The sequence below is a fragment of the Muntiacus reevesi genome, chromosome 15, assembly GCF_963930625.1.
Source record: "Muntiacus reevesi chromosome 15, mMunRee1.1, whole genome shotgun sequence".
NCBI lineage: Eukaryota > Metazoa > Chordata > Mammalia > Artiodactyla > Cervidae > Muntiacus > Muntiacus reevesi.
This window is the reverse complement of record NC_089263.1, coordinates 29,564,250-29,587,225: the sequence shown is the minus strand read 5'-3', so window position 1 is coordinate 29,587,225 and position 22,976 is coordinate 29,564,250. Positions and strand designations below refer to the sequence as shown.

At 53.2% G+C, this 22,976-nt stretch overlaps 1 protein-coding gene across 2 annotated transcripts in view; it reads right to left on the bottom strand.

Moving 5' to 3' along the window:
- TMEM266 (transmembrane protein 266) overlaps positions 1-22,976 on the bottom strand; it is a 119,397-nt gene that overhangs the window by 32,636 nt on the left and 63,785 nt on the right. The window contains exons 1-3 of one of the 2 annotated variants that reach the window (XM_065906979.1): positions 11,100-11,181; positions 10,846-11,000; positions 7,917-7,990 (exon numbers count right to left, since the gene is read on the bottom strand). Coding sequence is in view for 1 of the 2 variants with exons in the window: in XM_065906978.1 (XP_065763050.1) it covers positions 7,917-7,990; positions 10,846-11,000 (229 nt within the window). In the remaining variant the exon portion in view is untranslated. Of the gene's footprint in view, positions 1-7,916; positions 7,991-10,845; positions 11,001-11,099; positions 11,182-22,976 lie in introns of those variants that run through there. The other variant, XM_065906978.1, reaches the window with a different exon arrangement.

Below are 22,976 nucleotides of genomic sequence, written 5' to 3'. Positions count from 1 at the left end.
CTGGGACTAAGAGTTTTCAGCCTCCTCCACACTCAAGATAGGCTTGGCCAAACCTACAGGATGTCACCATTTATTATTTACTATAAGCCAAGGTCTTCTGCCATTTTACAGATACAGAAACTGAGGCTGAGAGGGGCAGGTAAACCTTCTGGTTCCCAGGCCCTTCTTCCTTCCTACCCCAGGGCCCTCATCTTTTCCCTTGGGAAGCTCTGTTCTCAGGAGGGGCGCCCCTCCCTTCTCCCCAGGGAAGGGGCTCAGGCGTCATGGAGCATGAGGGTGGGTGGGAAGACCTGACCGTTGCACCTGCAAAGAGTTAGCAACTGAACAACAACCCCTTCTCCAGGCAGAGAGATTCCCTGGCTCATTGATTGGTGAGCAGAGTCGGGGCTGGCACCCTTGCCCCCTACAGACCCATCCCCAGAGCTGGGCCCACCAGCCAGGAAGAAGGAAGCAGCGCACATCTCGCCCTGAGCCTGTGCCTCTGCAACACTGCAGCTGGTGGGTCTGGGGAGTGGGGCGGTGCCCGGGCTCTCTGGGGAGCCGCTTGGCCTAAGGAATACCCCCGGTGGGCACCAGGCCACTGGGGGCCGACCCCTGGTGCTTCCTCAAGAAGCCTATCTACCCCTGAGCAAGTTTCTGCTGCCAAGATGGCTGCAGGCTCCCTCCCCTGCAAGCCTCCTTTTAAACTAGAGCAGCAAGAGGTAGGCACACCGCCCGGGATTCCACTACGAGAACTTAGGAAATGGGAGAGGCCTCTGTGGGAGCTGAAAGCAGTCTTCGATTTGTTTGCAAAAGAAAGGTTTATTCGGTTGAGAAACCTTTTAGGGGTGACCGCAGGGCAGCACAAGCGCGCCCCCTGGAGTTAGGCGTTGATAAAACAGGAGCAGAGTGAGCAGCTCCCCCACTTCCCTCCTCCACCCTCAGGTCTTCCAAACGTGCCCGGATCCGGATGGTGAAGGGAATCTGCCTGCTCCCTGGGCAGCCTCCGCCCTAGGAGTCCAGAGGTGACCCCGCACCAGACACCAGAGCCGACAGGCGCACTGGCTGCACTGGTTTCATTTCAGCAGGCGGTTCCCAGCTACCTTAAAAGAATGGGTTCAAGGCCGGCAGGATAGAGCATGGTGGCGACCACGTGACCAAGGGCAGTGCATTAAGCGCTGACAGATCCGGCTGTGTGCTCACAGCGCGGGGGGCTGCGGGGGGCTGCGGGGGGCGGGGGTACCGTGCTAGGTGTGGGTACGAGAGGAGAGGCTGGAATCCACAAGACAAGCATAGTTTGTTCTAGAACTGCCTCTCAGCATATGAACATCTCCACTTCCTCGGTCCTGAAGCATCTCTCACTGACCCCAAGTCTCCCTTAAGCCAACCCCTCTGCCTCTTCTCCCAAGTTTCTGAAGAGGTGTCTCCATTAAACCCACTGCAACCTGATGGCGGCCCCCACCAAAACTGCCCGCACCTGGTTTGTGCTGACTCCTCAGAGGCTTGGGGGGTGCACCACTGGCTTCCTTGGTCCGTTTCCTTCCTTCCTTCCTTCTTAGGTTTCCAGGGTCCCAACCCCTCTGGATTCTTCTCCCACCTCCTGGCTACATCGTCTCAGTCAGCTTTCCACCCTCAAGTTGTTTCCCTGGGCTCCATTTCTCCTCTCATGCTTTTCCGTGTCCCTACTGCACCCTTGGCCTCAACTCCCACTGGACACCTTGAGGCCTCCCTCCCTCCCCTCTCCCCTCCTCCTGCAGCAGTTTCTGGGCTGAGTGAAGGGCATCCCCACCCCCTCTTAGGAGACCAGTCCCCCTCCCCCCCCAAGGTCATGCTTGCCCCCCTCTCTTGCTCACACGCTCCCCTCCATGGTCACCAGTCCCCACGTCCTGCAGAGTTTAGCTCCTTCAACTCCATCCAGCTTGTCCCTTCCTCCGTCCTGCTTCCAGTGCTCTGGGTCAAACCTTTAACCCCGATGCTGAACCACATCTCCCAAACAGTCCCCAAATTCCAGTCTCCCTCCCACTTCCAACACCCACTCCTCACTGCCTTGCCTGGGCGATTTCTCTAAAAGGCCAATTTCATCACTCCCCTCTCCTGCTTGGAGCCTCCTCCCCACTCTGAACACGATGCCCCACTCCTGAGCAAGGCATCCCACTCATGAACAAGATGCCTCACTCTTGAGCAAGACCTGGAGGGGACCTCATTACCTGGCCTGGTCCCCAGGACGTCTCTCACCACCTCCTCTGCGGCAGTCAACACCCGGACATGCTGTGGTTGCTGTTTTTCGGTCCCTTGTTCGCTGTGACCACTGCCTGAAGGCCCTCCATCCCTGCACCCACCTGGCAGCTCACACATCCACCAGCAGCTTGCGGCCCCTCCCACTGCAGTCAGTGGGAGATTTAAGCTCTGTTTCTTGTTCTCATTATGCACGTCTGCTTGGCTCCTTCCCAGTAGACGGTAAACACCTGAACTGGGCCTGCGTCTTGATTATCAGGGCGGAATCCTCATGCCCTACACCACCTACAGCACCCGGCAGAGTCACTCAAAAGTAGGAGCTGGATAAGTGAGTGAGAGCTTCCTTTTTCCAGGTGCCTCCTCTGAGCTTCCCAGGTGGTACTAGTGGTAAAGAACCTGCCTGCCAATGCAGGAGACTTGAAAGATACAGATTTGACCCCGAGGTTGGGAAGATCCCCTGGAGAAGGAAATAGCTACCTACTCCCAGTAGTCTTGCCTGGAGAATCCAAAGGACAGAGGAGCCTGGCGGGCTATAGTCCATAGGGTCACAGAGTTGGACACAACTGAAGCGACTTAGCACACATACACCTCTGTGCCAGGCTCTCTATTAGGCACTGGGAGATTAATTTTATGGGTCAACTTGGCTCGGCCATGGGTGTTCAGATGTCTAGCCAGACATCATTTTGGGGTGTGTCTGGGAGGGTGTTTCTGATGAGATTATCATTTGAACCAGTAGACTAAGTAAAAGCAGACTGCCTCCCCAATGTGAGTGAGTCTCATTCTTTTCAATCCACCGAAGGGCCAAAGAAAACAAAAGGAGGAAGGATTTGCTCTCTCTGCTGTTAACAGCCAAAGTTAAAAGAAACCTTGATCAACTGATGTGTGGATGCACCAAGTATGGTCTACCCATACAGTGGAAGGGGTACTGAGACACAAAAAGGGAAGAGGCATCGACCCACACTACAGTGTGAATGAACTTGAAAACATGTTGCGTGAAAGAGCCAGACCCCAAAGGTCACATATTGAACGATTCCACTTTTATGAAATATCCAGAATAGTTAAGTTCATAGAATCAGAAAGTAGACTGGTGTGGCTGGCAGGGGCTGGGGAAGAGCGGAAATGGGTTGAGTGGCCACTCAATGGGGACAGGGTCTCCTTTGTGGGTGATGAAAATGCTTTGGAACTAGGAAGGGGCGATGGTTGCACAACACTGGGTGCTAAATGCCACTGAACCTATAAAAGGCTGTTATGTCGGGACTTCCCTGGTGGTCCAGTGGTTAAGAATCTGCCTGCCAATGCAGGGCACACAGGTTCGATCCCTGGACGGGGATGATCCCACATGCCTCCGAGCAACTAAGCCCCTGTGCCACAACTACTGAGCCTGCACGTTCTAGAGCCTGTGCTCCGCAACAAGAGGAGCCACCTCAATGAGAAGCCTGCACACAGCAATGAAGAGTAGCCCACCTCTTGCTGTAATTAGAGAAAGCTTCTGTGTAGCAACAAAGACCCATCACAGTCAAAAATCAATCGATCATTAAAAATAAAAGGCTCTGTTTTGTGAATTTCACCTCAATAGAATCTTAATAATAATAAACAGAAGGAAGAAGCAGAGGCTGCTGCCCCTGCCTTAAGGCTCCCATCTACAAGGCCAACCATGGGCTAGCTTTCCCCTCTTCCAGGAAAAGGAGCTGGGCCTCTCTGCATCTCCACCCTGGCTAGGGAACGGGTCCAACATCCTATGACCTGCACTCAGGCCCTGCTGCAGGGTGACCCAGCCTGGCTGGGCCCCCAGGCCTCGTGGAGTCTCAGGAAGAGAAGCAGCTGGCCTCCCCAGTTGCAAGTGATCACTGGGCCTGGTCTCAGCCAAGGGCGGTTTGGAAACACAGTTTGCACACTGTCCATCTGGATTGCGAAGGCTCTGCCCGGTCTCAGTGCTGCAGGGCCCCATGGAAGCAGGAGGAAGCGGGATGACCCTGCCTGTCATGGCCCAGGAAGCTGGCCAGGCATCCACATTCACCTCGTGCCCCTGCAGGGACCCTGCCCGGCCTGACTGCATGTGGGGCGCCTACTCTCACTACACTGAGAAGCATCTGCCTTGCTGCTGAATAGCTTGGCCTGTTTGAACAGATGTCCTCAAACTGAATTGCCATATGTAAAAGAGATGACCAGTGCAAGTTCAATGCACAATGCTTCAACATGCAGGGCACCCAAAACCAATGCTCTGGGACAACCCAGGGGGATAGGGTTGGGAGGGAAGGGGGAGGGAGGTGCAGGATGGGGGGACACATATATACCTGTGGCTGATCCATGTTGATGGCAAAAGCCATCACAATATTGTAAAGTAATTATTCTCCAATTAAATTTAATTAATTAATTTAAAAAAATAGATGCCTTCACACTGAACCCAAAGCAGACCCATACTTCTCTTCTCTGGACTCAGCTCTGTGCTCTCGGGTGTCTTCCCTGGAGCAGCCCCTGGAGCTCTGAGATGGGCGAGGATAGGCTGGCACTCACACACCCGCCTGGAGGCCTGCATCCGCGCCGCCCATCTTCCTGAGGGCCTGGCAGTTTTCTCTCTTCCACAGCCTCAGTTTCCTAACTCACAAAATGTCCTGCCTGACTCGGCGACTGTCCTAAAGCTCAGCTGAGATGTGGGGTGGAACGTGGCTCAGGACTAGGTGACTGGCTGCCTGGCCTCAGGAGCCCTTTGGGTGGGACCTTCCTGGACACCACACCCATCCCCGGCCCGTGGCCATGGCTCTGGGCACTCCCCAGAGGGACAAGGGCCAGCCCTGAAGGAGCGGTGTTGGCTTCTCCCTAGGTTGGGGGGGGGGGGTGCTGGATCTGTGGTCAGAAGTATCACAGGGTCAGGCCATTTCTTTCTCGTTTGCTGACCCAGACCTTTCCCTCAGATTCTTAGTCTGTTCCCCGCCTGCGTGCACCAGGCCCAAGGGGGTTGGATAGGGAGGGGGCATGCAGTGGCGACAGGCCAGACAAGAGTCGGGAGCCTTGGGCCCCGTTTTGGTGGAAACCGGCTATGTGACCCTGGGCTGCGGTCCTTGTCTGCATGGTTTTAAAGGGACGCTTTTGGCATTTTCAGCAGGCAAATCTGCAAGCCTGCTCCACGGCGGAGGGACAGTTGACTCCCACTAGAGGTGCCCCTGTCATCATGAGAAGCACAGACACCTTCACACACTTCCAGCCCTTCGGGGAGTAGGGGTTGGGGGCCTCTATGGCAGCGGTCTCCAAGCTTTTTGGCACCAGGGGCTGGTTCTGTGGAGGACAACTTTTCCTCAGATGGGGCAGGGGGTGGGGGACGCGTGGCAACGCGAGCCCGAGCCATGGGGAGTGATGGGAACACAGATGCAGCTTCGCTCCCTTGCCCTTTGCTTATCCTCTGCTGTGCAGCCTGGTTCCTAACAGGCCTCACTCGGGTCAGCCTCGGTCCACTGTCTGGGGCTGGGCCCCCTGCTCGGTGGGACGGCTCTAACCTCTTCGGATGCTAGGTTCTCCTGGGAGCTCTGGGGACACCCAGGCTCACGAGCTGGGCTGCCCCTCATGAGGGGCTGGCTGTGCTGGGGAAGGCAGGTCTCCCCTGTTACTTTCCTCTTATCCCTCTATTATTCCTGTTACCCCTCTGTTACCCCCACCCCCCGTTACTCCCACCTTTCAGCCCCACCCTCTCTCTGACAAGGTCCAAGGTCGCAGTCATTCTCCCCCCAGCCCGCAGCTCTCCCTGCTGAGCCTGTGGGAAGCCCAGCCCCCGTCCACGGTGTGGCGACAGGGCGGGGGGCGGGTGAGGGTCTGAAGCCACGATGCCGATACACAGGGGCTTATCTGTTTCAGGTGGCTCGTCTCTAGCAGTGACAGGGAGGGAATGCCAAATTAACGCTGGGTAATAAATTCTGTGAAGCCAATAAAACCAAAGCGGAGGGATAGATGGAAGAACCGCAGCAACTGATTAAACATTTTTGTTGGCAGTCATAGACACATGGCACATTTTCCAAGCTTGCATCAAGCAGACATCTGGCCACGGCCCGTGTATGTGTGGGAGGGAGCACTGGTGAGCGGAGACAAGGGGGCCCCTTGGCCAGAGACAAGGACCCTCCGAGGGGCAGCAGGCCGGGGTGCAGGCCTGATCTGGGGGCCGAAGCATCTCCGGGGCAGTGACCTTGGTGAGCTGGTGGGGACACCTCCCAGGAGGGGCAGTGTTGGGTCTGCCCCCTCAGTCTGAGCCCAGGCTCTCTGGCCAGCTTCATGGGCTGCAGAATCTAAGGCCCGGGGAGAGAATGTTCCGGGTGTGGAATGCCTGCTGCCCAGCCCAGCACACCCCACGCCCAGGCGGAGGATTCTGGACTCCAGGCCTAAGGGGCCTGGGCCTCCCCTGACTCTGTGAGGAGGAGAGTGCATGCCACTAGCCGGTGTCAGAGCCGGCCCACCGAGAACCCCGCACACGAGAGGATCCTGGGTGCCTGACTCCTCGGGTTCCCTGATCACATCACAAAACACTCTCTACTTCCATCCCTCCACCCACATCACTGCTCTCCCAGAGCATCCTTCTGCCCTTTGAGGCCCTGCTGTGCTCTGGGACTCAGAGGCCCCTCTGCTTCTAAGCTGGTATGAGCTGTGTGTGTATGTGTGTGCGCATATGTGTGTGTGCACAAGCCTACATGCCTCCCCAACAGGCTCTGCACCATATTCCTTTCTGACTTCCTCCCCACGCCTCCTGAGCACGCTGAGAGGCCCCAGTGGGACTCTGCCTGGGGTAATCTGGACCTGCAGCAGTGTGGGGTGATGGCTCACAGAGGGAGCAGGCCAGCGGTCAGCTGAATCGGGCCCATCTTCAGTTAGGAAGAACCGGGCTGCCACACAAAACTCTCTAGTTCTATAAAGACCTGCTACCCACAGGACGAAGCCCAGTCTTCTCAGCCTTCCCGTAGACCCTGCTGGGAAGAGCCCCAAGTCGATGCCCTTGAAACGCAGGCAGGGGTCACTGTGACAGGCCAGGAGCCGCTCAGAGGACTGGCCACTCACCCTCCCATCGAGGCAGAGGAATTGGGCCGAGATCCTGGTTCCTATCCCTTTCAGAGGCACTCAAGGCTATCAGCTCTCATCAAAACCCAGGGTCCTAGGGCTTCTAGGCGCTTTTCCCCTCTTATCTCACACACAGAGATATGGGCTGGGGCTTCATCAGCTGACTCTAGCAATGGCAGAGGGCATCTGTGCTCCCTGACTCCAGACACCTGCCCCTTTGCTCCCACGGAAGGGTCACAGCTCAGTCTAGCCAGACCCTGTTCCCCCTGAAAACCTGGGTCAAGTCCACTGCCTGGCCCGTGACTCCATCTCTCTGCCTCCTGAGCCTTGGCCCCCGTGCACCCAGGACCACCGTCCCAGTCAATCTCCCCACCTCCAGGCCCCTGGGCTTTGGCCCGGCCTCTGGCTGCTCCTCACCAGCCGCACAAACCATCTGCTCTCCCTCAACCCCCTCCCACTCAGCCTCACCTTCACAGAGGTCACCATTCTCCTTACCTGGACGACACCTGCTCACCGTCTGGGCCACCCGCCGAGGCCCAGCACACAATTTCGCTCCCTGTATTGCGTCTCCCTCTTTGCAGCCTCAAGGGCCAAGAAACTAAAGCTTCGTCCCCCTGGGACAGGAGTTGCCCTAAAGAGACGGTCCCAGGGCCCAAATCTCAACCTACCTCTGAGAAGAACACCGACAGGATGACCAGGCTGATCCAGTGTATCACGCCGGCAAATTGGAATGCGCTGGAAACTGCAAGCACAGTAGCAGGGTCAATTTCAGGAGTAAGGAATGAGGTCCATCAGCAAAGCAGGCTTCGTGGCATGGAGGCAGGCCTTCAGGAGCCCAGAGAGTGAGCATTTGGATTGGGAAGCAATCAGGCCAGAGAACGTGAGGGAGCTTTAAGGGCGGTCTGCAATGGAGGTGGAGGGAGGTGGGTGGGTCTGTGATGCTGTTTTCCCTTCTATCTGAGAGGCTGCCTCCATCTCTCCACAGGCGGCCTCTGAGTTCCAGCTCGATCCCACCAGCCACTGTGGGCTTTGCGTCTTTCTAGAAGCCTTCCAGAGGGGGCTGACGGAGACAGCCAGGGCTCTCGGACCAGCGGAGGCAGCTGTGGTCAGGTCTAGATGAGCTTTCAGAAATCCCCACCACAATTGACCCCCAAGCACCGCGCTCTGTGAGTGGGATTTAAGGCAAGCTTCCTTTGACTTCTCATTCTGAAAATTCTGAGTGACTGAGATGGCAGTGTTAGCCAAAGTATGCTGGGGAGAAGACTGGAGCTGGGACTGGCAGAGGGAGCTGGAGGTGGGGAGGGGATGTCAGCCTCCTGAAAGTGCCATAGCTTCCTGCCCCCAGAGCGTGAGCAGGAAGCGCCAGCAGCCACTGAAAGCTCCCATCCTGCCTTCCACCAGACAGTCCTTGGCACTAAGGCACCACCTCTGGTAGACCCTTTCATAGTATAGGAGCCCTGAAGCTAACTGTAGGATGCTGGGGCCCAGGACAAGGGCAAATGGGCTTTGATAGAGAGAGAGTAGAAGGGGATGCCGCTCAGAGGGCTAGCCCGAAAGAGAGAGTGGTAGCAGTGGGTGACCCCGGGCGGCGTGGCAGGGATGAAACAAGGCGCAGGAATGCTGCTGGGAGCACGCTTCCCTACTGCGCTCTGGCCAGGCCTGCTCAGCACGTAGCTCAGCGCCCCTGGGGGCCCAGGAAAAATGCCCTGAGCCATCAGTGGGGCAGGCTGGCCCAAAGAGAGGAACCCACAGTCTCCCGAAAACTCTGAGATGGGCAGGTGGAAACGAAGTCCTGGAGCATATCCAGGGTCAGAAAGCTGCAAAGCCAGGTTCCAGGTGGGAGACTCTGGGACCCCTGGCTTGAAGCCAATACGAGCCTCAGAAGGCAAGGCCTGCCCCACCGTGGGTCACATGAAGATGAGTGGGAACTGGGAGGCTGAGGCCTGCGTGATTCTGAAGGGACCTCCAGATGATTCTGGAAACATAAAATCTCTCCCCATTATTTCTCAAATGAATTCCTGGGCCTTTTTTTACGGTTTGCTTTAGAAGAGCAATAAATCTCTGATTGTGCATTTTATGGAATTTAAGATGCCTTTTATGAGCTGCTATTGGATCTCCCACCAAAATCAATCTCCTGGATACTTAATTTTAAGCAAAATTCCAGTGTCGGCTGTGTTCTCGGTTCTACCCAATGCCTGAGCGGCCAAGGGCCCCGGGTGTAACCCACAACAGGGAAAGAAAGACTGTTATGGTCAGACCTCATAAAAAGCAGACGGAGGGATGAGTGGGAGGGAAAATAGACAACACAGTATAATTGAAGACAGGCTGAGTGTAAAATCAGCGCTGGTTACTTTCTGCTGGGAGATACGGTGATTAGAACCAAGGGGCCACCAGCTGTACAAAGCCAATGAGGCTCATCAGACAAAAGCAACTCTGTACTCCCTGCCGCCCTCTCAGAGAGGAGGGAAGGCTAACAGGTTGGCAGGAGCTCTGACGGACCCTGAATGCAGAGACTCCAGTAAAGGACCTGGGGGCGACTGAGAAGAAAACAATTCTAAGATGACAGAACAGGTCTGGGGGTGGCCAGATCAATAGTCCTGGATTTTGGCAATGGCAGGGAAGGAAATCTCTCAGAGGGCCCACAATTTCATTTCTTTTTTTTATTTGCATTTGAATGAACCACCCTCTGACTAGGGGACCTCTGGGGAACCAAAGAGCACTCACTCACCCAAAGCCAAGAGTCAAGGCCCTTAGCCCTTCCCGCTGGTACACCAAACAGGGGTCTACCAGGGGCTGGGGGCAGAAAGAGGACCCTCTGCTCTGATGGCTGTGCTGCCGAGGGACATCTGGAAGGACAGAGAGGTGGCAGACAAGCCACCACGTGCGTCAGGCTCCCATGAAAGCAGGACCAACACCACCAGGACCAGGGTGAGGAAGAAAACTGGCCTGATGGATGGACATCCCAGCTCCAACACCTCTCACCAAGGGAAAGTCTAACTTCTCCCAAGCTTCATTCCCAAATCCATAGAAAGGGGTAAGAGCCGTCTTGCCTGTCTCCCAGGGGTGCTATTAGGATCAGATGCATGGAGAAGTGCTTTCAAAATGATCACGTTATAGACACACAACCCTGCCAACTTACAACTGGTTAATACAAGGAATCCTAGCATCACTGTGGCTGTTATCATTACAGGTTACTACAAAGTGAGACACCTCCACATGTGGGAACTCTAAGCTACAGAAAATTCCAATCTGGAAAATTCCAAATGGGAACAATAAAAAAAAAAAGGTGCACACAGGGGTCCCCAACGTTTTGGATCTTATCAGTTGCTGATCATGGCATGCTGGGGAGGGGAAGTAAAGAGGATACACTGGGTGGAGTAAGGGGGGCAAACCGATGCTGGGGTGACAGAGAGAGAGAGGCTGCCAGATGCTTTTTTCCCCGTGGTCACCCCCATGAGATATGGGGCCAGGGGGTGATGGTGTGGGGACAGCCGTTGGGCCGGGGGCAGATCTCATTGCTGGTTGGGGACCCCTGATGGATGCACATGGAATATTGACATCATATGTGTTTGCATATGTATCTCTCTTGCTACTCACACTGGAGAAGCTTTATATCTATTAGAAGTTCCAGAGTCAGGAGAATCACCACCAATATTACACAGGCTACCAGGAAACTGTTGACACTCGCACTGAGCAAAAATACCTGCCACACGGCTGCTCTCTTCCCACAGCACGGCTTCAGCCAGGTAGACCTGCGGGGACAAAAGTGGGGGGAGCAGGCGCTGAGCAGGGGTGAGGTCCCACCACAGCCCTGCTCTCAAACCCCGCCCCCTGCCCCCGCCACATCCCACCTCCCCGGTCCTGTGCCTTCTTCAAGGGGTGCCGGGCAGAATGACGAAGACCGGAAACATCTCACTGAGAGATGCAGCTTCGTTTACAGGCTGACCCGGGCTGCTCACAGCGTCGCCCTGTGCTCCAGTCTCCTCATCTTTAAACGGGAACAAAACCACATCTCATAGCCTTGTGGTAAAGATGGAAGATCACAAAGGTTAGTGGAGAGGCTGGCCATGTGATAAGTACTGCGTGAATTCTTCTTATTATTACACTTCTTACTGTAGGTCTTCCCTGGTGGCTCAGTGATAAAGAATCTGCCTGCGATGCAGAGACTCGGGTTTGATCCCTGGGTCAGGAAGATCCCCTGGAGAAGGGCTTGCCAACCTACTCCAGTATTCTTGCCTGGAGAATCCCCATGGACAGAGAAGCCTGGCCGGCTACAGTCCATGGGGTCCAAAGAGTCGGACACAACTGAGTGACTAACACTTTTACACTTTCACTTTATTATTATACTTCTGTGCAGTGTCAGAATGGAGCACACGTTCTATATTTGGGAGACCCTCAAACCACCTCTAACAAGTGCTCAGTGGATTAATAAGTGAATTTTCTTCTTTTTTTTCCAGTTATATAAGAAAAAATTTGAAGTAGATCTTTGCTTCTCAAAGCAGACTGTAAGGAAGGCTAGTTCCACAAAACGTTAATGGTTGTTACTCAATAAAAAGTTTCCATGGTTGGTAAGTTTTGGAAAATTTGCGTCAAGGTCAAATGGATTATTTTACTTCGCAGGACATTTTAGTGCCATTTAATATGCTATCATACACCAATGGACTCGAAAAGGAATTACAGAATCAGTGTCTCCCAATGCACTATCCCATGGCAGCCTTTTGTATGTAGCATCTAGAGGGACTAGTGGTCCATGGACCATCTTTTGGGAAATCCTTGACTACACGATCGTGAACATACTTAGACATGTGGCCACCAAAGATGAAATCTTTCCTGAGTAGGCCTGGATGTAGAGAGAAGGCAGAGAATCTCAGAGCTGGGGGGTCTCTTAAGACACCTGATCCACTACCTTCAGGAACACAAGATTCTGGTGAAAAGGGGGTGCCTCTAAGAAGGTCTTGGGATGGTGAGGTCAAAACTCACTGCCTTGGTAGGTTATTTATGAACTGGACCCACCTGCCTGCCTTGACAAGGAAGAATTAGGTGCCCTGAAGCACCAGAGACAGCAGCGACTGGGGCCTTCTCACTTCTGATTGACCTTCAGTCTCCTGGGACCATGCCAAAGGCATTCTAAACCTCTGCTTCCCCATATGTAAAACTCCTTAACCTCCAGGGTCATTGAAAATTCAATGAGAAGACGTATCTGACCTGGAAGGAACCATGCAGCTGATGACGAGGGTGATGGTGGTGATGACGGTGGTGGTAATGATGATGATAAATTATCTGATGGCCCAAAGATTCGGCCGTCACCCCTGTCCTTCCTGTCCTGAGGGAGCAACCGGCTGTAGCCTGCTTCACAGTGGCCAGGACCATCCCTCAAAGACCCCGAGGGTGTCCCCGGAAGGGGGACTTCTGCCTTGAGGTGCTTCCTTCTCACAAAAGGAATACTGTGGATGCTTCAAAAAGGAGATTTCTTCCTCACAATCCAGGGAAGGCTCAAAGGAGGCCCCAGCTATGGGAAGGTGGGACAAAGCTCGTGGCTCTACAAGGAAACCTGGCTTATTCAAATCTTTCTTGGATGTTTTCCAAAACCTATGGGAATGATAGGTGTCCTTGGCTCTGGGGGAAAAAACTGGGGGTTCAATCCCCAGCCTCAGAAGCTGGTCCCAGGAAGAGGGGTAGGGGAATTCCATCAGGTGATGGGGAAGGATGGAAGGCACCTTGAACAGGCAGAGGGTGACTGATGTGACCCCCAAGCCCACGGCCCAGAATGTGGGTGGGGTGAGGGGTGGGGAGAGCTGCCAGGTAGAAGGGAGGGTTCTCACTGAGGACAAGCAGATGACATGGGGACAAGAGTGAGTGGGGGCCAGACAGAAGGCGGGTTTCGAAGTCCCCCGCAGAACCACCTTGCTCCACCTTCCTGAATGTTCACGAGGGCTGCCCACCATCCTGGATCTTAGCAGAAAAGTCAAGAAGCGATTGGTGGCCCACGCCTAATAGGCTGCAGGGTAAACCTTCAAACCAACACCATGCAGACCTCAGGAGGGTTACCAGAGGAAATACAGGGCAAACAGTTAAATCTTGAATAAGCAAGCAACAATTTTCTACTATAAATGTATCCCAATCACTGCATTTGGCTTCCCAGGTGGCTCGGTGGGTAAAAGAATCCACCTGGTGTCGCAAGTGGTAAAGAACCCACCTGCCTAAAGTGGGAGACGTAACAGAAGCGGGTTCAACCCCTGGGTTGGGAAGACCCCCTGGGGGAGGGCATGGCTACCCACTCCAGCATTCTTGCCTGGAGAATCCCATGGGCAGAGGAGCCTGGTGGGCTACAGTCCATGGGGTCGTAGACTCAGACACGACTGAAGCGACTGAGCAAGCAGGCATGCACAATCATTGCACGCTTACACTAAAACAACAACAACAACTCATTGTTTATCCAAAATTCAAATTTAACTGGGTGCCCTGTAACCTTATTTGCTAAATCTGACAGCCCTAAATTCAGAGCAGAGTGGGCCTGAGGTGGGTCTGGTGAGGTTGACTGGGATAAGTCAGAGGGATGCACGGGAACCCTGGGGAACAGGTGAGAAGCCAGCATCAGGGAAGGAAAGACCAGGAGAGAGACACGCTGGGAGGGTTGTGCGTGTCTGACCAGGAGGCCAGGAAATAAGGACGAGGGCAGTCAGCTCAGAGGGACAGCCGTGCCCCACCTGGCCAAGGCCCAGAGGAACCTAGAGGCTCTGCCCATAGGGGCTATCAGCTGTGCATGCTTTTCTGTGTATGAAAGATCCCTTTGGATTTTTAAAAAATTATTTCTTTTGCTGCACCATGTCTTAGCTGCGGCATGTAGAATCTTTAGTTGTGCTGTGTGAACTCTTCACTGTAGCATGTTGGAGCTAGTTCCCTGACTAGGGATCAAACTAGGGCCCCCTGCATCAGGAGCTCAGAGTCTCAGCCACTGGAGCAACAGGGAAGTCAGACCCTTTGAATTCTAAGGTAGCTTTGACCATCACCATCGACTGACCTCCTCTCCTCCTGGTCCATGCTGAGGGTGTCATGTCTTCTTTTCTCACAACATGACATTCCCAGCTCCCTTCCACGGGCCCTATTTTAATCTTTTTGCACCTCTCACCGCAGTTCTCACTCAGATCCAGCTGCCTCAGCACGTCCTCTGGATGTTTCCTGCTGCCTTCTGACCTCCTGTTCACTCCTCCCCGAGGCCACAAGCACTTTCATCATCTGGTCCCAGAGGAGATCCAGCTCCAATTCCACATCCTCCCTGAAACCCAGTCCAATCATCTGTGGCCCCTAAACTGATGCCATTTCACTGTCACCTGAAATCTGAGGCAAGCGCTTTCCATGTGATGAATAAAAAAGGGCGGCTGCCAAGGCCATTTGCTGGAGCTGCTGCCACGCTGAGCACCAGAGGAAGATACACCTGTACGCCCAACAGGGGCGGGGGGCACCTGTTCTCCTCCATGCCTGTGCATCCCCGAAGCATGGGGTCTACCCCTCAGAGACCAAGCCTTTTACCCTGAGAAGTAGCTCAGGTGCTTCTTCAAGTAGCAGTCTTTCCCTCTAAAAAGGAAGCTCCAAGCTTGAGCTGTCTCCATGGGAGGAAAAAGTCATTTCATGTTGCTGTTTCAAATGTTAAGATGTTGCTTTTTATTTTCTTGTGTGGTTGGAAAAACTTCCTAGGCAGACCCGGGTTTGGTTACTGGGAAGCAGTCAGTGCTCAGTGAGGATGTGTAGTTCCAAGCCGGCAATGCGGGCCTGGCCCTGACACCACGGCATCGCTTAGGTGGCAGGACTGAGAAACCAGGCTGGGGAAGGTCTGGAAGTCAAGTGCATGCCAGACACTGTGACCCAAACGGGCATCGGTCTCAGGCTGCCATTCCAGTGGGTGAGAGTCAGACAATAAACATGACAAACTAGGACATTAGGAATTTCCCCAGTGGTCCAGTGGTGAAGCATCCGCCTGCCAATGCACGGGACACGGGTTCGATCCCTGGCCCGGGAGGATCCCACGTACCGCAGAGCAACTAAGCCTGAGTTCCACGACTACTGAGTCTTTGCTCTAGAGCCCACGCTCAGTAACAAGAGAAGCCTCGGCAGCGACAAGCCCGTGCACCAGAACTAGAGACTCGCTCCTGCCGCCACCACGAAAGAAAGCCCGTGTGCAGCAATGAAGACCCGGTGCCCCCGGAACATAAATAGACAGAATTCATTCATTAAAATAAGACAGGTTAGGAAATTAGGTGGTGTGTGACAAGGTGGTGGGTTCTGTAGAGGAAAAGAGGGGCATGAAGGGTGGCATTTCAAACTAGGCGGTCAGGGTGGGCCTCACCCCGAAACTGCCATTGTGAGCAAGAGCTGGAGGGAGTGAGGCTGTGCATATCTGAGGGTGGGTGGTGATGTATAGGAAACGGGGACTGTTCATGGTAAAATTCTACTGGACTCCCAAGGAATCTCTGGCAGAGTAAACACCAGAAGGGCAGGAGCCGGGAGCTGGGCTGGGGGTGGGGGAGGTGGGGCTCTCCCCTTTAGGCTGGAGGCAGTTTACTTAACCCACCCGGGGCGGGTGCGGCAGGCATTCCCACAGCCCTTGGGGCAACCAATGCAGTTCATAAAGAACCCCAAGTGAAAGTGTTAGTTGCTCCGTTATGTCCGACTCTGCGACCCCATGGACTGTATCGCCCGCCCCCATGGACTGTATCGCCCGCCAGGCTCCTCTGTCCAAGAAATTCTCCAAGCAAGAATACTGGAGTGGGTTGCCATTCCCTTCTCCAGGGGATCTTCCCAACCCAGGGATTGAACCTGTGTCTCCTGCATTGCAGGTAGCTTATTTACCATCTGAGCCACCTTGGGAAGCCCCAGAGAATCTAGGGCAGTTGCAAAACAGAGCCCAAGACTGCCTCGGTCCTGTGCTTCCGCTCCTGCCCCAGCCCACAGGTCCCCCCGGCCCCTGCTCTGCCTTCAGCTACCAGTCCCTCAATCATGTCTATCTGGGGGTGACTTCCTGCAACCCTCTTTTTGCACAAGTTCAAGAAATGTGATTCACACATGCTCTATGTGAACCCCAGGGCAATACACATGGGGGTGGACTCAGCTGCAGCAGGTGGAGGGAGACCACCTGTCAAGGAAAGGACAGCATCCATGGATCCAGTAGCTGCTGAGTAGTGGTTGCCTGGTGCAGGTAGGCTGCAGTCTGCATCCAGCTTGATGGCTCTCAACCTCGGCTGGTTCCAGGACCACTAAGACAGCTTAAAAACATCCCAGTGCCTGGGCCACACACCACATCATTCAAACCACAGCCTCTAGGGTGGGACTCAGGCCTTAGTATTTTTTTTATCTCCTTGGAAGATCCCCTGGAGGAGGCAATGGCAACCCATTCCAGTAGTCTTGCCTGGAGAATCCCATGGACAGAGGAGCCTGGTGGGCTACAGTCCATGGGGTCGCAAAGAGTGAGATGCAGTTGAGCGACTAACACTTTCACAAAGTGCAGTTGAACTTGAGAACCACTGTCTTTGGTCCCTGATGCCCAGTGGGCTCTGGGAACCAGCAGCAGCAGCATCACCTGGGGCTTGCTGGAAACACAGACTCTTGGGCCTCCCCACACCCATGGGATGAGTGTCTGCATTCCAGTGAGATCCTGGGTGATCTGGGTGACTGGGCAGTTCAGGAGGTGGGCAGGGCATGGTCAGGGGAGTCTGGGTGCAGAAGAGATGAGGCAGTAAAGGCAAGCAGGTCCCTAGCCAGTCCCTAGGCCTGGGGCGCAGGACCCAGCACTGAGGAGATGGCGAAGCAGGCAGCCCCTCTGGGGAGCAAGAAGGTGTGCTAACTCTCACTGAGACTGGGTGTGTCTTCAGGGGCATCGAGGGCTTCCTTAGCCCAGACCTAAGACTGAAGCCAGAGTCCGAGCAGGCTCTGGGCTTCCAGCTCCATGAAGAGCAGGACTGTGGGCCCCAAAGCTCCAGGATGGAGGCTGGGCTGAAGCAGCAGACTTCCTGGCTGCCCCAATGTTTGAAATCCCAAGCTGCTGATAAAATGTCCTCTGAGACTCAAATGATTCAGACATTCCTAGGAGACTGTGTCTTAGCAGAAAAATAGAATCTTTCCAGCTTCATAATGTCCCTGAGTGATTAAATAATGACTCAAGGGGTTGCATGGGCCAAAAGGGAAATCAGCATTGACTCTTTAATTAGAGAAGATACTTTCCTCCATCTCTTGAGCTTCCAGTCCTGTCCATCAAAGCCCTGGAGTGGGTTTTCAGGGTGGTGTTATCCCCAGGAACACCACCAGAGGGTAGGCATCTCCCAATTTCCTATCTTGGTGCAGTGACAGTGAGGGGACAGCTCCAGGAGGCCGGCTTGGGCTGCCAAAGTCTGTAAATACCAACAAGCAGATGGCATCTCCCAGCAGTCAGGCGTGTGTCCTACTGTGAGGGTCCACCAGTCACTCCTGAGACCTCAGAGAAACCCTGGAGCGGGAGGGGAGGGGAGTATCCTTACTGCTCCCGCTTTATATACTTAGGTGTCTTGATAGAAGTTTGAAAGAATAACTTTTAGAATGTGAGAATGAACTCTGGCAAGTTTCTGACGGGACCTTCATATGAGGTCAGGCCGCGTGCGTGGCCCAGAAGGAGGCGGCTCCAGGTCACTACTCCATCAGGCCGTGTTCCCAAGCCTGGCACCGAAACGGCCCCGTTCTGAAAGGCAGAGCAGAGCTGTGTGCTGCCAGGACGGCAGGGGCTGTGTTTGCTCCTGGGGGGCCTGGCTTCTCCCACCCTGGCAATCCACAGCGTGGCTGCCGGGCTGGTGTAGCTGGGAGGATGCACGATGGGGGAGGGGCAGTGGCTAGGGTATGGGGATTGTGGAGACCCCCACGCTATCTGAACAGGTGCTCACAGGCTGTGGACAGCCACGGTGTCCCCGGAGGAGGTGGAAGATCACAGAAGAGCCTGTTTCTCTGTGAGTGGCCAGACCAGATGGCTACATATCCTACTGCGTGGGGATTTTCATCCACCAAGTCCCCAAAGAAAGGGGTTGAAGTTGAGGCCTTAATGAAGCCTGGGGCACTGGGCCTCCCCACCCTACCTCACCTCCAGCCTTGGGAGGCTCTACTTGACCAGAGCACTGAGCCTTCTGGCTTGCAGAGCTCTCTGAGGCATGAAAACCTTGGCCCTGCAGCCCAAACAATGCACAAAACCACAGCAGTGCGCACAGCATTCCAAGGGGTGCATGGACCCCTTGAATCTCACTACTAGATCTTCTAAGGACACCTGGGATCCAAGTTTAAAGCCCGGGACTGGGCAGTCTGAGATCCGCCCCCACGCCCGCAGGCACTGAGATATTCTAATTCTGTGTTGCTGGACTCTGACTCTGGTGGCTTGGGTGCCCCAGACTTGGTGGTGGTTTCATCAACAGACCATCCAGTGGCCCCACTTTTCTTTACTGTATTCACTCCAGAGGATTAAATTACTGTCAGAGAAAGCCACGAAGCTGACTTAAAATCCAACTTCTGGCATTGCCCTGGGTTTTATTTGTACTGATTTAACAAACACTTATAAGGCATTTACTATGTACGTATGCCACTTTGAGCACTTAACAAATGTTAACTCATCTAGTAGTTTTAAAAGACAATTCCTTTAATTTTTTTCCCTCTGTTGACAAACAGTGGGGAAAGCCAGACTTTTCCATCTGTCTAGGTTTTGGTACTAAGTGCAGCCCCACCACTGCCTGAAATCTGAGTATAATCTTTGAGCCTTAGTTTCTTAGCTCCCAAATGGGAAAACTGCTATTTTATTGCAGGAGTGTTATACTAAAATATTAAAAATAATATGTAAAATCTATAATGTAATGCTTACTATACCATTCATATCTTCTATGATTTAGGTGTGTGGACATTAGAAAAGCAATTAATCATCTAAATGTGGGAAGTTTCCACACCCATTCCATCCTGCTCATACTTAGTACATGCCTGCTAAGTGCCAGGCACTGTACTGAGGGCACTCAGGGCATTCATCTATATGGAATCTGCAGCCTTATAAGTTAATTCTGACTCCGCCATGAGCTCTTAGTCCTAGACTACCCCGAAAAGCTGAACATATAAAGGAAGAGGAGAAAGCAGGAGCGGGAAATGGGCTTACATGGGAAGAACTTGTTCAAAAAGACAAACCTCCTCTGGGAACCATCAGTCCTACAGCCACAGGGACACACTTGTGCCTCTTCCTCGCTCTCACAGGGAGACCTGGGACAGCAGGAAAAGCGCTGTCAAGCAGCCCCCGTGTTCCTGAACACAATCGCAAGAGGCAAGCCACAGCAGCACACACACCCAGAAATGCGCGCACACGACTCGCTGCAGTCACGGAGACTCTCAGGTCGGAGGTGAGAGGTGATTCTCTCAGTCCTCGGAGGGACTGAAGAAACTCAAGCGCCCCGTAGAGCAGCTTCAGCGCTGCAATCAGAGTTAAAGGTGAGCCCCACCACCTTGGGGTGGAGGGCGGTGTGCAGCTGGGGTGCCGGGAGTCTGACCTGTGCTTGCTCCAGAATCTCAGATATCTTGCATCCTGGGAAATGCCAGCTCTGGGAAAGACAGCAGGGTGCGGTGGCAAGAGCCCAGCCCAGGAGCTGTCACCCCGCTTGACAAGCCATCAACCCCCATCTGGGAACACAATGACCAACACACACCATCGACCCGCTACTTGGGGGATTTGGGGACACTGTCCACACGCCTCTGAAGGGCTGCCACGGGGTCCAAGCCTATTCAGTGAGAGAGTGGGGTGCTGCTGGACCAAGCAAGTGGCCACAAGATTCTCTCACCTCCCGAGTCCTTAATGCAGGAACTGGCCAAAAGTCCAAGTCTTTTTTGTGCCAAGCTTTGTGGGCAGGGCTGCCTGGATGAGGTCAGCTTCCTACCCAGGAGGTTAACAAGAGGGCTACGATTTTCAAGCACTCCCTCCCCACTTCCCCGTACAGCTCTCTGTGGTTCTGAGCTGTGGCTTGGCAAACCCTGGTTCAGCCAGCTCCCTCTTCTCTTTGGCCAAAGTTCAGATCTCAAGTGCCTCCACAGATGACTGGGGGCCCCCCAAGCCCCATAAATCCAGCTCACTTTCCTTGGGGACCTGGACGTGGGTTTATGTCCTCACCCCGCCCCCCCCCAAGTCCCCCACCAAAGGCAGCTCACAGGCACCCCGCAAAGATGGTCAGAGGCACTCTGCCGCCACCTAGTGGTCACTAGCGGCTGTACACCCTGGCCCTACTCAGGTGGGGAAAAAGTTTTATTTTGCTGAAAAATACAGGTGAACTTACCACCTTCCTAATAAATATAAAATCTTTGCAGTTCTTGGACTACAGGAAACAGGCTAACTGTTCTTACAAGAAACTACTTTTTAAATCTGAATTAAACCTCTATTCCCTGTTTGGGGCATCAAGAACCCTCATGGAAGCCTGAGACTACTAAAAATATAGTCATGGGTCACAATGTCAGCTTGGGTTTAGGGACAGCTAGTGTGTCAAAGGAAGGGATGGAGTTTTATTATAGATAAATCTCACTGGCATTGAGAAAATGGATTAAGGAAACTCTTTTTAACGTTTTTTTTTTCCCTTGAAGGAAAAATGATGACTCAACCTTTACAAGCCACATGATACAGAACTTTTGGACTTTGCACTTGCAAGGTCATGGCACAGACAGAACTGCCTTTTAACCCAGAACCCCCCAAAACTGTTCTTTTTCTGAAAGGATGCTAAGAGTATACTAGCTCAAGTGGGCAAGGTTCTGAGGCAAGTCTGATTTATTTCTCTTAGAATGATTTTGTGGAGGGGCTGTGGAGTTAGCAGGGATGCTCAGAGGTGGGCTAGTCACAGACCATGGCCTTGAGTTCTGAAGTGTGAGAATCCTGGTCCCTTCCTGTGATTCTTTCTGGACCCCACATAGGTCTGGGACTAGCCTCCACCTCTCCCCAAATAAAACTGGGCTTCCCCTTCTCTTCTAATTTTATCTTAACACAGCCTCATCCATCCATTTACTCACTTAGGTCATTCCTTCACTTAATCAACACCCCTCTGTGCTCCAAGGTTCAAAGGATCTGATCTCTGTCCTGAGGGAGCACTTAATCCAGTACCATGGGGAGGCTGGAGAGTAGGGCAGAGTTTAGTGTCACGAGTGCTGAGACAGAAGTAGGCCAGGGGCTACAGTGCACGGAGGTGAGATCCTGGCCTGGGTGGGCTGTGGGACAGAAGACTTTCTGGATGGGGTGGTCCTTGGACTACAGAGTGTGGGGAGAGAGAAGGGAATATAGGGTCATGGATCAGGGGGTACCTCTCCTCCTCCCTCTTTGCCTCCAGCCTTTGTTTGCTGGCATGTCTAAAATTATTTCAGTCGTTATTTAAAGATGTTGCTATATTGGCCCTGTCTTCTTTTCCTAACCTGACATCTCAAAAACTATTAGGTTTTCTTCCTCTGACTGTGAAGTTGCAGTTATTTCAGAAATGTGTCATTGGCATCATCTCCAAGCAATGTCCCTTTCTGTCTACCCAGCCTTCCTCCAAGCTTCTCCCATCTAGAGGTCTGGCCCTGACCAGCCAGGTCAGACCCTGTAGAACACTAAAACATAAACAATTACAAAAGGCTGAATATTTTTCATTTCTTAGTTTTGATATTTTGACAAAGACGATCCTGCCTACTCTCCCATAACTCTCCTTGCACTTGCTTTTCACCAAAAGAAGGGGAGCAGTATCTCTCTGGAGGGCCACAGAGTCTCCTCTATAAACGGGGGTGACAGCCCTTGCTTTCACTGCCTTCCTCCCACATGTGTTGTCGCCATCACTTTTCCTATGGGCTATGTGCCTCCTGAGGGTGGAGACTCTGGGCTTCTCTGAATTTTCTGTCTTCTGTGACCTCCTGTCTAGCTAACCCAGACCCTGCAAACCAACCAGGCCTTCAGTGTAGTGAAGCTGGTTAAGAAAAGGCAGAACTACCAGTCTGTGCCATGAGTTAGCCACCTGCAAACTCAGTGTCCCTCTTCTAAAGGGGGACAGCTGGTTCACCAAGAAGCAGCTCTGTATCTCACGTTTCCACTGTTTAATGGGGTGATGTCCCAAAGGGAAGCAGGCCCAGACGGGGCTCTGGTTACATGGAAACACAAAGGGAAACACTGGGATCATGGACACAAGTCAAACTGCCTCCAAGTGAAATAATCAAGTCAAGCAAGTTACTGAAGAAACAGTCTGAGAAGGCAGACATGTTTCTAGTTCTTTTCCAAATCCAATGATGACTATAAAGGAAAAAGGAAAGTTCTCATTCTGGATGAAAAGCTATGAATGAAGACTTGGGTTCCTTACAGGCTGTGGTGTATTGCGGACAATTCTCCAATATCCATCCTACTCTTGGCCCATTGGGTAACATCAATGTGTTTCGGGAAATGACACATTTCAAGGTGTGGCCCTGATTGGGCTGTGGATTCCCATATCCCTTACCATGTGACCCAATTCTAGCCAATGAGACATGAGGAGAGAGCAGCTAAAGAATTCTGGGAAAGTTCTTTGTTGCTCTTGAAAGAGAATGATGGGCAGCCATTCTTTCTCTTGCCAGGTATGTATGAAGATGATGTGGCCAGATAACCATGGCAGCTCTCTCACAAAATAAGGAGAACCTTACAGCATCAGGATGAAGCCAACACTGCTGACAGCAGAGCAGACAGACAGAAGGAATCTGGTTCACTATTGTTGAGG